Below are 12,500 nucleotides of genomic sequence, written 5' to 3' on the forward strand. Positions count from 1 at the left end.
TTCAAAGCATTTAAATTTGAGACGTGATTGGATGTCGGTTGCTAGGCATTTAGCTGTAACATTCTAACACTGCATCATTTGACACTGACAGAGCAAAAGCAATTTACATACTGTACACTTAATTAAAAAAACACATTTAACTGAGATGTAAAATGGTAATGCATCTTATAATCAGATCAAAGAAATTGTTAATACCAGATGGATTATGGGTCAGAATTGCTTTAAAAGTGACAATAACACAGGATGAAGTCCAGTGTGAAAACTAATGAACATTACAGGGTCAAGAATAAATAAATAAATAAATAAATAAAATAAAAATAAATAAATAAAAATCACAGGCATTTTCATACACAGAATTTTCCCTATCATTTCGATTTAAACGTGACCCGTCATACTGTAAAAGTATGACTCAGGTCTGCAGCGGCGAGATTACACTTAGCTTTGGAGGTGTTCATTGGGCAATAGTTGGGTCATAAATAAACCAAGCGTTTCTCGCTTCCGCACCTACATAACACAAGTGTGTCTTACCCTGATGTAAGCATCCTGATGGTGCCTGGCGAAGTAGAGCATGTTATCCAGAGCCAGCATCCCTGGAGGAATCTGAGTGAAGTCCACCGCCGGATTCACATGATTCTACACAAACACACACACACAAACATGATTCAGAGGAAACACACTTTCCAGACTTGACTTCATGACTCGCATGGTAATCACGCCAAGAGTCTCGCGTTGCATTTTGAGTAGCTGAATCGAGATAAGACAAGTGTCAGATTGGCTCCACTACACGAGTCTGTGATTCACAAACATGGGGAAGGCAATGCTGGCTTCCTCTACTTCAGACTAATCTGCGCTTTTTTAGAGCATGTGAGATGTTGCCTTTGAGGAAGAGGGCTGTCTGACTGGATTTAGGGTTGCCAATTATGCTGTGTTTGAAAGTTCTTTCTTTCAGATGGACCCTGGTGAGATGGATAGAGGAAACACAGAGCAAAAATGAGGTTCGTTACACAGACGGAAAAACAAGGAGAGAAAAACAGAGGGTGTGGAAGGGATTTCTAATTTACAGCGCAAGCAGTTTGAAGTATAGTGTATATAGTAGGTATGCAACAATATTTCTTTAGGCTGATACACTGATACTAATGTTAACAAAATAATTTCAGCCAATTCCAATACCAATATTGGTCTATTTTATACAGTACTAGCCATTTTTTCCTCCATTAAATTAGTTTTATTGAATATGGATTGGATCCATTTAACATTCAACTTTTAAATATTGTGAGGCACAAGTTAGAATATAAATAAATAAATAAACAAATAAATAAATAAATCACATTAATCTTAAAGGAACACTCCACTTTTCTCAATATAGACTTATTTTACAAGTTCCCTAGAGCTAAACAGTTGAGTTCACTAGTTTTAAATAGTCAGTCAATCTCTGGGTCTGACAGGAACACTTACTTAGCTTAGCATAAATAATTGAATCAGATTAGACCAGTGGTGTAAAGTAACTAATTACAAATACTCAAATTACTGTAATTGAGTACTTTTTCTCAGAAATTGTAATTTACTAAGTAGTTAAATGTGTACTTTTACTTTTCCTTGAGTACATTTTTAGTGCAGTATCTGTACTTTTACTCTCACTACTTTCCATCAGCCTGCAGTCACTACTTTATTTTTTCTTGTCTATGGGAATTAGAAAAATCAGTTCTGTAATTCCTGTCCAATCAAATCACACATAGAAGGTAACTTGCATCATAATAAGCTACCCCAAGACATGTGCACTTTACATTGCAGCAAACAGTTTGGAAGCATTAAAAGTGTCCAAGAAGATTGACCTAGAGACTGTTTAGATCAGGGATGCCCAAACACAGTCCAGGGGTCTGTTCTTCGAAGCTCGCTTAAATGATCTAAGATGATTTGGCAGATCCTGGATCTTTTAATCTTGATAACTAATCTCTGGCTAATTTAGTTTTTCAAACAAGTTCGTGAATCAGATTAAAATGCCTGGATGAACTGATCCAAGATCCCTGCATGTATGGTGAAGGACTGATCTATCGATCCTCAAAATCATGATCAGCAATGCAATGATTGGCTGACGGCACAGCAGCGTAATGACATCATCTGATTAATATTCAATTATCCATGTGAGCAAATTGCATCAAATTCATTGGAAACGGTTTGTTAAATATTACACGTAATAACTTTACACCTTGTTGTGGGCTGCATGATTGGCCCTTTCATGTGTCAAGAGCAGTTTATTAAGTTTTACAGTTAGAGCGCATTTTCCTTATCATAGTACCCATAGTAGTATTATAGTAGCCGTTTTTACAATTGGTGTAAAGAATAACTGGATGTTTACAAAAGCATTTTGTACAGGAGATTAATGTGGATATAGTCTAACATTAGATTTATCTTCCTAATTATTATTTCAGACCCATAAAAAGAATTACTGCTAGATAACAATCATCTGTATTTTTCCTGTCATGGCAAAGCGTGTATCAGCAAACTAATAATGAAGCCTGTTAAATCTCTCACTTTACCGAATTAACAGTGATCCATCAGATCCTGTAGGTCAGAAAGCATAGTTTACTGCTGAACCCCTTTTACCATGGTAAAATAACACAGAAATTGAATAAAAAGAATCAATCGCCTCCCGAAGCTCTGATGGTCTGCTTTGAGAAACTGTCAATCACAACTATCAATCATGATGACATGCCTGGTTTTTAAAACATTAAATTACTGGCTAAAAACATACTCTTTTAAAAAATGAAGATCTGCACCTATATCAGAATGCTAATCAGTATACCTTACTTGACCAAAAAAATCTTTCGGGACAAATGTAATGAATTTTTGTGCTCAAATTTCGTTCATTAACATGAAGGAGGCAGGCTTTATAACTTGTACTGCAGCCAGCCCGCTGGGGGCGATCTAACGGCTGGGGGCATCACTCAAAAGCAAGCATGTGGCACACTTGGATTAGACCATTAGCATCTTGCTCAAATTTCAAAAAATGAGTTTTGATAATTTTCCAATTTAAAGCTCGACTCTTCTTCCATTGTTTATGAAAACTGGCGGAAAATGAAATGTTGCTATTTTCTAGGTCAACATGGCTCTATATTCTCATTCTTGCCTAGTAATCTAGGAACTTTGCTTCTGTACCACGGCAGCAGCAAAGCCATTGATATTATATAATGTTGTTTGCTAGTTATCTAGCTGGGGACTATTTTCAGGCGCTGCATAATCTTTCACATTCTGTGTATTTTATTTGAGAACTCAAATTAAAGCTGCTTTGATGTGTCATGACGAGGCTAGCCCAAGGCTAATTCTTTACTACTTGTTATAGCACCCAAATAAACAAAGAAATATATGCCACAAGATCAACCAACTAGTGTTCCAAACGCAAAAAAATAATAATAATAAAAATAAATAAATAAATAAAACAATATGAACAATTTGTCACATAGCATTGCTTTAAAAATGTATATAAATAACTAATGTATATATAACTACTTTCAATTAGCAATTAATTAATATTAACTAGAGTAGAAACAATTTTTTAATTACTTACAGACCTATTGTAAAAATTACCTTATGTGCAACTTGGACAATAACTTGAGTATTGGTAACGATATACAAAGACTATAGGGTTCACAAGACATCTCACTCATATAGTTTTGAATGGAGAGAAGTGTAACAGTCAATATGGCGAATAAAGCCCAGCCTACTAGTACAGGACCCAACCATCGATCACTATAGATCGATAATGTTTACAACAGTTTGGTGGTCAACAAACACACAGGAAAACTTGCTTCACAAACATTAGAATTATATCCACATACAGCTTGAAATCTGTGATTTTTAAATGAACCAACTACACTTGATATCCAAAGATTTTTTTGTCTTTGTAATCTGTATAAAACGAACGAGGTATAGTCCTGTCAAACGCACATCACAAGACAGCAGCAACTACTCCAACGCCCACAAACTTGCAAACAAAGAGTCGCTGCTATTTCCAGAGGAGATTCACCATCAAGAACAAGTTGTGAATTACTTCAGAAGACCAGAGCAATCTGATAGAGCATTAATCAGAGGATGATAATGTGTACAGCCATAAATGAGGTTGGTGTCGTGATTTTTTTCCTTTTGAGTGCGCATGCGCATTAGCTCAGGCAACCTGAAAATACGCCAATTTTGTTTGATTCAGATGCTTAGAAACAAAACTTATAAGACAGCTAATGTTTAATTTTATTGATGATTCCAAATATATAATGTAATCGTGTGGTTGGCAAACAGTTTTTGAGAATTTGATGTTTCCCTTTAGAATGTCCAAGCATTCTGCCTGAGAGGTGTTTCAAAGATGGCCGCAGAGTGAAGTGACTTGACTTAAAAGGACTTTGCTATATATTAAAAAAGGAAGTAATTAAATGTAATAGTTAAAATTATTACAGTGTGCAAATAATAAGGCTACCTAAAGAGTGTACAGTATCCGTTTATAATGTCGTGACGTATGGAATACTGTTCCAGGTCCAAGCCACTACTCGTTTGAATTGAGAAAATATTTGTTTATGGCCACTTTTAAGTCATATCAAACATTAAAGTGAATTTAATATAAACTTATGATGTACACAACAGTCTCTGGACTTGCTGCATCACAAACACCAATATTTTAACAATTTATAAAAAATGAATCACTTTCTGGCCATCGGATATTAGGCATGGATATAGATAGTTGAAGTCAGTATTACTAGCACCCCTTTTAATTTTCTGTTTCTTTTTTAAATATTTTCCAAATGCTGTTTAACAGAGCAAGGAAATTTTCACAGTATGTCTGATAATATTTTTATCTTCTGGAGAAAGTCTTATTTGTTTTATTTCAGCTAGAATAAAAGCAGTTTGAATTTTTTAAAAGCCATTTTAAGGTCAAAATTATTAGCCTCTTTAAGCTATATATTTTTCCGACTGTCTACAGAACAAACCACCTTCATACAATAACTTGCCGAATTACTCTATCCTGCCTAGTTAACCTAATTAACCTAGTTAAGCCTTTAAGTGTCACTTTAAGCTGTATAGAAGTGTCTTGAAAAATATCTAGAAAAATATTATTTACTGTCATCATGGCAAAGATAAAAGAAATCAGTTATTAGAAATGAGTTATTAAAGCTATTATGTTTAGAAATGTGTTGAAAAAAATGTCTCTGTTAAACAGAAATTCGGGAAAAAAATAAGCATGGGGGACAATAAATCTGACATCAACACTACATATATATTATTTATTATCACCTTTGTTTAGTCTCCCCATACAGTTTGATATGGCGCTTGGACCCGGAAGCTGCTTCGTGTGACGTCACACTTAACAAGCAGATAAGATGACAACAATTATCGGCCGATATATACTGTAGGTATATCTCTAATTGCATTCAAAACAGTAATATTCCATTCTGAACACATCCAGAGACAGAGTCCACAGGCAGTGCACAGTACTTAAAGCACGTCTGTGGCAAGGGCACTGGAGACCAATTTCTCATCCATCAATGTGACAATGCCCTGAGAGAGTCGGAACACAGCCCTCATTAGCAACATTGCTGTCTTAACACATTCGGCAGAGCTCCCTAACAGCAAAAAAAAAAACGAACTCCACACTTCTCCTAAATCACTGGGAAAATGGTGTCTATGCCCTCAGAGCAAACTGTCAGTTAACAACAGCGGCATGGGAAAACGAGCGTGTATGTGTGTGTGTGTGTGTGTGTGTGTGTGTGTGTGTGTGTGATGTGAGGAGGTGTTAAAAGTTTCAATGTGTGATATAATTTCAAGTGAAATAGAATAAAAAGGTAAGGTATATCCAGTAGCTCCTCCCTTTTTATAAAAAATAATAAATAGCATTAAGTTTAAAGAACATGAGACTCATGGCTGCCACAAGCTGGGTTTTATCTTAACGTGTAGCAAATCTTTTCAAAGTTTGCAAAGAAAAAAAGAACTTAGATATATTTCCATCAAGTTGTTAGAGTGGCTGAGAGTAGCATTGGTAAACTACTGACAAAGATTATAGAATACACAAGACATGTCACTCGTGTAGTTTAGAATGGGGAAAAGTGTAACGGTCAACATGTGAATGAAGCCCCGCCTACTAGTAAAGGAGCCAATCATCAATTGCTTAAGACCGGGAGAAGGGAGAAGCTTAGATCAGACGTGTGATTTTACAATTTTTTAGTGAACAACAAACACACAGGAGTCTCAGCGAATACTTGCTTCAAAGACATAAGAAATGCATCCACATAAAGCTTGAAATCTGCACTTTTGAATGAACCAACTACACTTGAAAACAAAAGTTTTCTGGTTTTGTAATCTGTATAAAATGAATGTGAGGTACAGTCCGTCCTGTCAAACGCGCATAACAACCATAAGCTTGACAAACAGTTTTGGAGAATTTGATGTTTCTCCATTCAGACAGAAAGCTCAAGCATACTGCCCGAGAGGCGTTTCAAAGATGGCCGCTGAGTGAAATGACTACCCTCACTGCTACTCTCAGGCAGACGGTTCTGCAGTATCCGATCACGCACAAGCCGGCTAAAGGAAAGTTTCTTCCCTCAGAATATCAGGCTGGTGTACACTTAACACACCCCACACAAACTCTTCCATACCCCTCACTGCACACCATCAATATGTAGCATGCACTGCACTTTAACCAATCCATACTTGAAACAATACTGCCTACAACTATGTGCACACCTATTCATTGTACATATCGATGTTAATTTTTACATTGTCCTGTTTGTTTTTTTGGGAGTATGCTGTTGTATTTTGCACTGTCGTTGTATTTGCACTGTCTGTATTTTGCACTGTCGTTGTATTTGCATCTGTATTTTGTATTGTCTGGAGCCAGCACCTAAACTTTTCACTCTACAAAGCACACGTGCTGCTGATGATGTGACAATAAAAATGATTTGATTTGATTTAAAGACACTTTGCTAGTAACCAATAGTAAACATTCTCTAAGCATTCTGTCCCTCTCCCTCTAAATACTTAATTTTTCTTCTTGAAACATCAGAATTTTGATGGCTCATCTAATTTATTGTGAGAAAACACAACAAAAGCAGCTCAGTTTTACTTCTAAAGAAATTTGGTGAACAAAGGCAAAGAAATTATATTTCCATATTAGTATATTGACCTTATTCTGCAATGCTGAAGTTTTCTCATTTTTGTTATTGTTTTCTAACCTCCAGTTTAGTTGCCTATGGGAGAAATGACTCGGAATAATAAACGTCAGAAAGCGGTCAAACTACTTGCTCTACAATCTCCCATACACTCAAAGAGCTCACTTGCACATTGCAAAATAAAGTAAATAAAAGCAAAAGTTCTTCAGCCTAACAGTTTCTCTGCTTTAAAATACATTATTCAATGTTTAAATCAAATAGATCGACTACATTTTGTTGTCTGTGCCGATTATTTTATACACCATGTATCACTATGCAGTCCAATGTGGAGCTTTTTGTGATACAAATGTGAAACCAGACCTCAATCCCCCCAAGAGAAAGCATATCTTATTAATTTTGAATGTTCCAGTTGCCAGTATGCTGACTGTGTATCCGTGTGTGTGTGTGTTTGTGTGTGCTCTGTGAAAAGGGTCTCAGAGAAGCTCAGAAGCTCTTCAGATTAAAGCATTTCCACCTTCAGGCTACTGACTGCTGTATTATTCTGCACACGGGCCTGTCCTGTCTCTGTTCCACTTCACACCTGCCTCCACTTCTAATTCTGCTTCTCCTTCTTTCCCTGCTGCTTTCATGTGCTCGAGCTGACACCAGTCGATTTTTAGAGACTTTTGAAAGCAAGATTTGATACCGGGTGCTAACTTTCAAACACTATTAGAGGGAAAAGACAGGAAAAAGTGATTTCATCTTTTAAAAGGTTTTAAATATTTGAAATACTAGTAGGTTAAATTCGGTGGCTAGTTTTGATATTTGTTTGTTTGTTTATTAATTCACAAAATATAAAAACAGTGTTAAAGCACTGTAAAAAAAAAAGTTATATAAAAAATGTATATATTTCTAGCTTGTTAATAATAGCTGTTGTACTGTACCATAGGATGCTAAAGACTACTCATGAAAATTTGTGTTTACTATCACAATTATTATTATTATTATTATTATTATTATTGTTATTCTGAATTGTTAATCAATAAAATGCTGCTGATAATAATAATAATAATAATAATAATAATAATATTACTAGTAGTTGTACTAATAATAACAAAATTAACAATAAAAAAAATTATTATTATTATTATTATTGTTGTTGTTATTGTTATTCTGAATTGTTAATCAATAAAATGCTGCTGATAATAATAATAATAATAATAATAATAATAATATTAATAATAATATTACAACAACTAGTACTAATAATTATAAAATTAACAATAAAAAATAATTATTATTATTTATTATTATTATTATTATTATTATTATTATTATTATTATTGCTGTTATTATAACCAATGTTATTATTATTATTGTTATTATTAGCATTTTATTGAATAAAAAATTAAACATTAATAATGATGATTACAATAAAAAGAGTAACTATTATTATTATTTAACTTTTTATTTAATAAAATGCTGATAATAATAATAATAATAATAATAACAACAACAACAACAACAACAACAACAACAATAAAACCATATTACTATTAATAATGACAACAAAATGTATAAAAACAACAATAATAATAATAATATTATTATTATTATTACTGTAATTATTATTAGCATTATGTTGAATAAAAAGTTAAACAATAATAACAATATTATTATTATTATTATTATTATTATCATCATCGTCAACATTTTATTGAAAAAAGTTAAACAACAACAATTATTATTGTTGTAATTAATATTAGGATTTTATTGAATAAAATAAACAATAGTAATAATAGTAATAATAATAATAATAATAATAATAATAATAATAACATCAGTTATAATAACACCAATAAAAAAAAAAATAATTTTCTTCATATTTCTCAGCTTTTTGAAGTCACCATTTGAAACCTGACAAACTCAGATGACACGAGAACAAATACAATGTCAAAATATCACAGACTGACTGCCGCCATTTCTGGGTTTGTGTGATGAGGTGACCTGTTTTGAAGTGCAAAGGAGAAAGAGACGGATATTTTGCTCAAGTGAAATGTGTCAAGCAAATCTGATAAAAGAACCGTGAATGTTCTGAACCTCAATGGATTCAGACAAAGCTTTGAACTACACAATCATAGTGATATACTTCAGGGACACACACATTTAACTAAATAAATAAATATGTCAAAGCATTTCGAGTCATTGTTCACGAATTTCTTTCTGAAGGTTTTTGATTGAAGCCTTATTTATCTTTTTAATGAGATTGTAGCATACTGAAATGTCAATCTCCACCAAAAGTTATTTAATGTGAATATGAAAAAAATATGTAATTTTCATAACAAGGTCAACTTCAAGTCAATGTCACAACTGAAAACTTAGCCAAGGCAAATTCATTTACAGTGGGGGAAAAAGTATTCAATACATCATGTTTTTTCCCGCCAATAATATTTCTAAAAGAGCTGTTGACATAAAACGTAACCATATTTTGGTAAAAACCCAAACAACACAAACCAAAAAATATAAAAAACATTTTTTTTTAATATTTATGTGTAATAACAATGGAATGACACAAGGAGAAAATACTGAACTACTGAAATGTATTTAATACTTTATATAAAAGGCTTTTTAAGTGATGGCAGTTTAAAGGTGACTTCATTCTCCATATGAGAGGCATATGAATTGCTCTGGTGTGAGTTTTTCCACAGACTTTAACAGCATGTAAAAGTCTTGATGGTTCTGTGGGTCTCATCTAATAAATCTGGCTGTGTTTTGGATTATTGTCTTGCTGAAATGTCCACTCTGATTTCATCATCATCATCATCCTGATAATGTACTGTAGATGTTGGACTGAAGCAGCTAATATTTATTTACAATGAGGAAGGGCAGAGGATTGCTGAAGAACTACTAAGAGATTTCAGCTGCTGTCTGGGCTTTCATTGCATTTCTGCACCTTTCTTCATGTGTTCAATACTTTTTTATATGCGTCATTTCATTTTATTACACATAATTTTATTTGTTAATTAAATTGGTTGTGTTTTCTTTGCACATATGGATTTCTTTGGTTGTTAACAACATCCGGTGAAAATTTAAAGTCAACAGCATCTTTAGAAATATGTTTTCTGAGACAAATGGTGACGTTTTCAATACTTACTCAAATAAAAAACAAATACATCAAATAACCATAAGTTCTTACTGTAGTCTTTCTCATTCTTATCTGTCACTGTGCTGTTTATCTGACATGAGTCGCAGCAAAAAATGGAGACATGCCTCAAAGCAATAGTAAGAGACCTCTATGGCTCTGACATGCCGTTGGCAGGGAGAACCAGCTCATTCGCCTTAAAGGCACAGGCAACAAAAAAAAAAAAACCATGTTCAGAAAGGTATAATGAATAATCTTTCTAGTGGACATCGAGCCGAAACTTTACAGACACATTCTGGAGACACAAAAGACTTATATTAAATCTTTTAAGAAGGGTAAAATAGGTGTTTAAGCGCAAGTGTTGTGCAATTAGGTTAGTTTTTGTTAGAAGAAACTATTAGTTGACCTAGTTAAACTAAACTATAGCTACACTTATTTGCAAATAGATTTAATAACTCAGAGTCAGAGGTAAGCATTCGTAATTAAGGAACAGTTAGCAGCTCTGGTTTCGATTCGCTGACAGATCTGTCACAAATATTGCTGCAAATTGAGAAAAAAAACTGTCGTTTTAGAACATTTTAGATTCTCCACAGCAGGATGAACTGCCAATTATTCCAACTACTAAGCCCCCAGTGCTGGGAAACACTTAGAGCTTACTTGCAAATTGTAAAATAAAGCTTTGCACATGGTAAAATAAAACTCGCACATTCTATTTTATTACACATAACTTCATTTGTAAACAAATTAGTTGTTTTCTGTGCATATATAGATTTATTTGGTTTTTACCAACATCTGGTGACAATTTCAAGTCAACAGCACCTTTAGAAATATGTTTTCTGAGACAAATGGTGACGTGTTCAATGCTTACTTCACCCACTGCATATAGCACATTTCATACACAATGGCATTTCAAAGAGCTTTAAATAAACAACAATAAAAGAAACATAAAATACAAGTATAAGAACATAAAAACAAAGAATAAAAGTGATTAAAAATGTTTTCAAACTCACAATGAAGCCCAGTTTTTTGTAGTCTCGGGTGTACATGGACTTGCGCTTCTCAATGCTGCCACTGTTGTTGGACTCGCATTCAACATCGAAAGCGATTCTGCGTAGCTCGAAAATAATGTCCCTCTGAGCCTAAACAAACACAGACAATAAATCATATCATTACTCATTCACAACATTCTGTATAACGACAATTAAACACCACAACAGTAGAGGTGTGAACCTACACTGCTCACACAGTTCGGTTTGGTTACGATTTTCATACCATCGATTTGATTCAATTTGACATCACGCTTTCTATACACAATTTGATATTTTACATTACAGCACAAGAATTCTTGTAATAAAATGTAAAATTTATAATTACATTTACATGTATTTTAAATACAATTTTGTCCTTTAATACAAGCAGTCAGATATGTGAACTGTACCTTTAATTTTACATCCTTTTGAATGTATTAACCAAAACTCCAGTACATGCACAGAACAACATGAGCATTTAAAGCAAATAAACAAACGCAAATATTATCCTGCCTGCTTTTTGAGAGTTACTGGTTGCTGTTCACCAAAGAGTGACACTGATAACTTTGACGCGGTGTAGAAAACTCGCTCTGCAGACGTGGTTGTGTCTGGATCCACAAGTAAACTAACACAATATAGCCTATATGACAGTGGTTCTCAAAGTGGGGGTCGGGACCTCCTGGGGGGTCCTTGGTAATTTACAAAAATCTAATAAATTTGACCAAACTTTTATGATTACCATTGTTAATCCATAACCTACAGAAGATAAAAAATAGTTACATAAAAAATACAATATCCAAACAAAAAGCCATCAGCCTTTGTTTATTTTTTTTTATTTTTTTTATTTATTTATTTATTTATTTTTACATTGATTGCAACCCTTACAATTTTAACATTAAATTAATGACTAAGCAATAGCGTCAGTGCACCAGATTTTACAGCACTAGCTAAACTTTTTGACACCGTTACAGCACTCGCGTACATTTAAAATACATACAGGACACTAAACATGGAGTATGATGTGTAAGTGGCAGTCTCCAAAATTAAACCAAGAAAAGACTTGGGACGTAACTTAAATATTGTGCCCACCAGTCTAATTAGATGAGGTTAATATAAAATAATAATAATAAAAATGATATGGGACTGTTGCACTTTTTTGTGTTGTCAATATGCTTGTGTTTATATAGGCTGATTGGTTTGTGT

General features: G+C 33.6%; 1 protein-coding gene across 17 annotated transcripts in view; it reads right to left on the reverse strand.

The window, feature by feature from the left end:
- elmo1 (engulfment and cell motility 1 (ced-12 homolog, C. elegans)) overlaps window positions 1–12,500 on the reverse strand; it is a 178,399-nt gene that overhangs the window by 58,213 nt on the left and 107,686 nt on the right. For all 17 annotated transcript variants that reach the window (XR_012394518.1, NM_213091.1, XM_009294313.5 and 14 more), the window contains 2 exon segments: window positions 11,280–11,408; window positions 529–633 (listed from right to left, as the gene is read on the reverse strand). Coding sequence is in view for 16 of the 17 variants with exons in the window: in NM_213091.1 (NP_998256.1) it covers window positions 529–633; window positions 11,280–11,408 (234 nt within the window). In the remaining variant the exon portion in view is untranslated.

This window comes from Danio rerio, chromosome 19, assembly GCF_049306965.1.
Source record: "Danio rerio strain Tuebingen ecotype United States chromosome 19, GRCz12tu, whole genome shotgun sequence".
Taxonomy (NCBI): domain Eukaryota; kingdom Metazoa; phylum Chordata; class Actinopteri; order Cypriniformes; family Danionidae; genus Danio; species Danio rerio.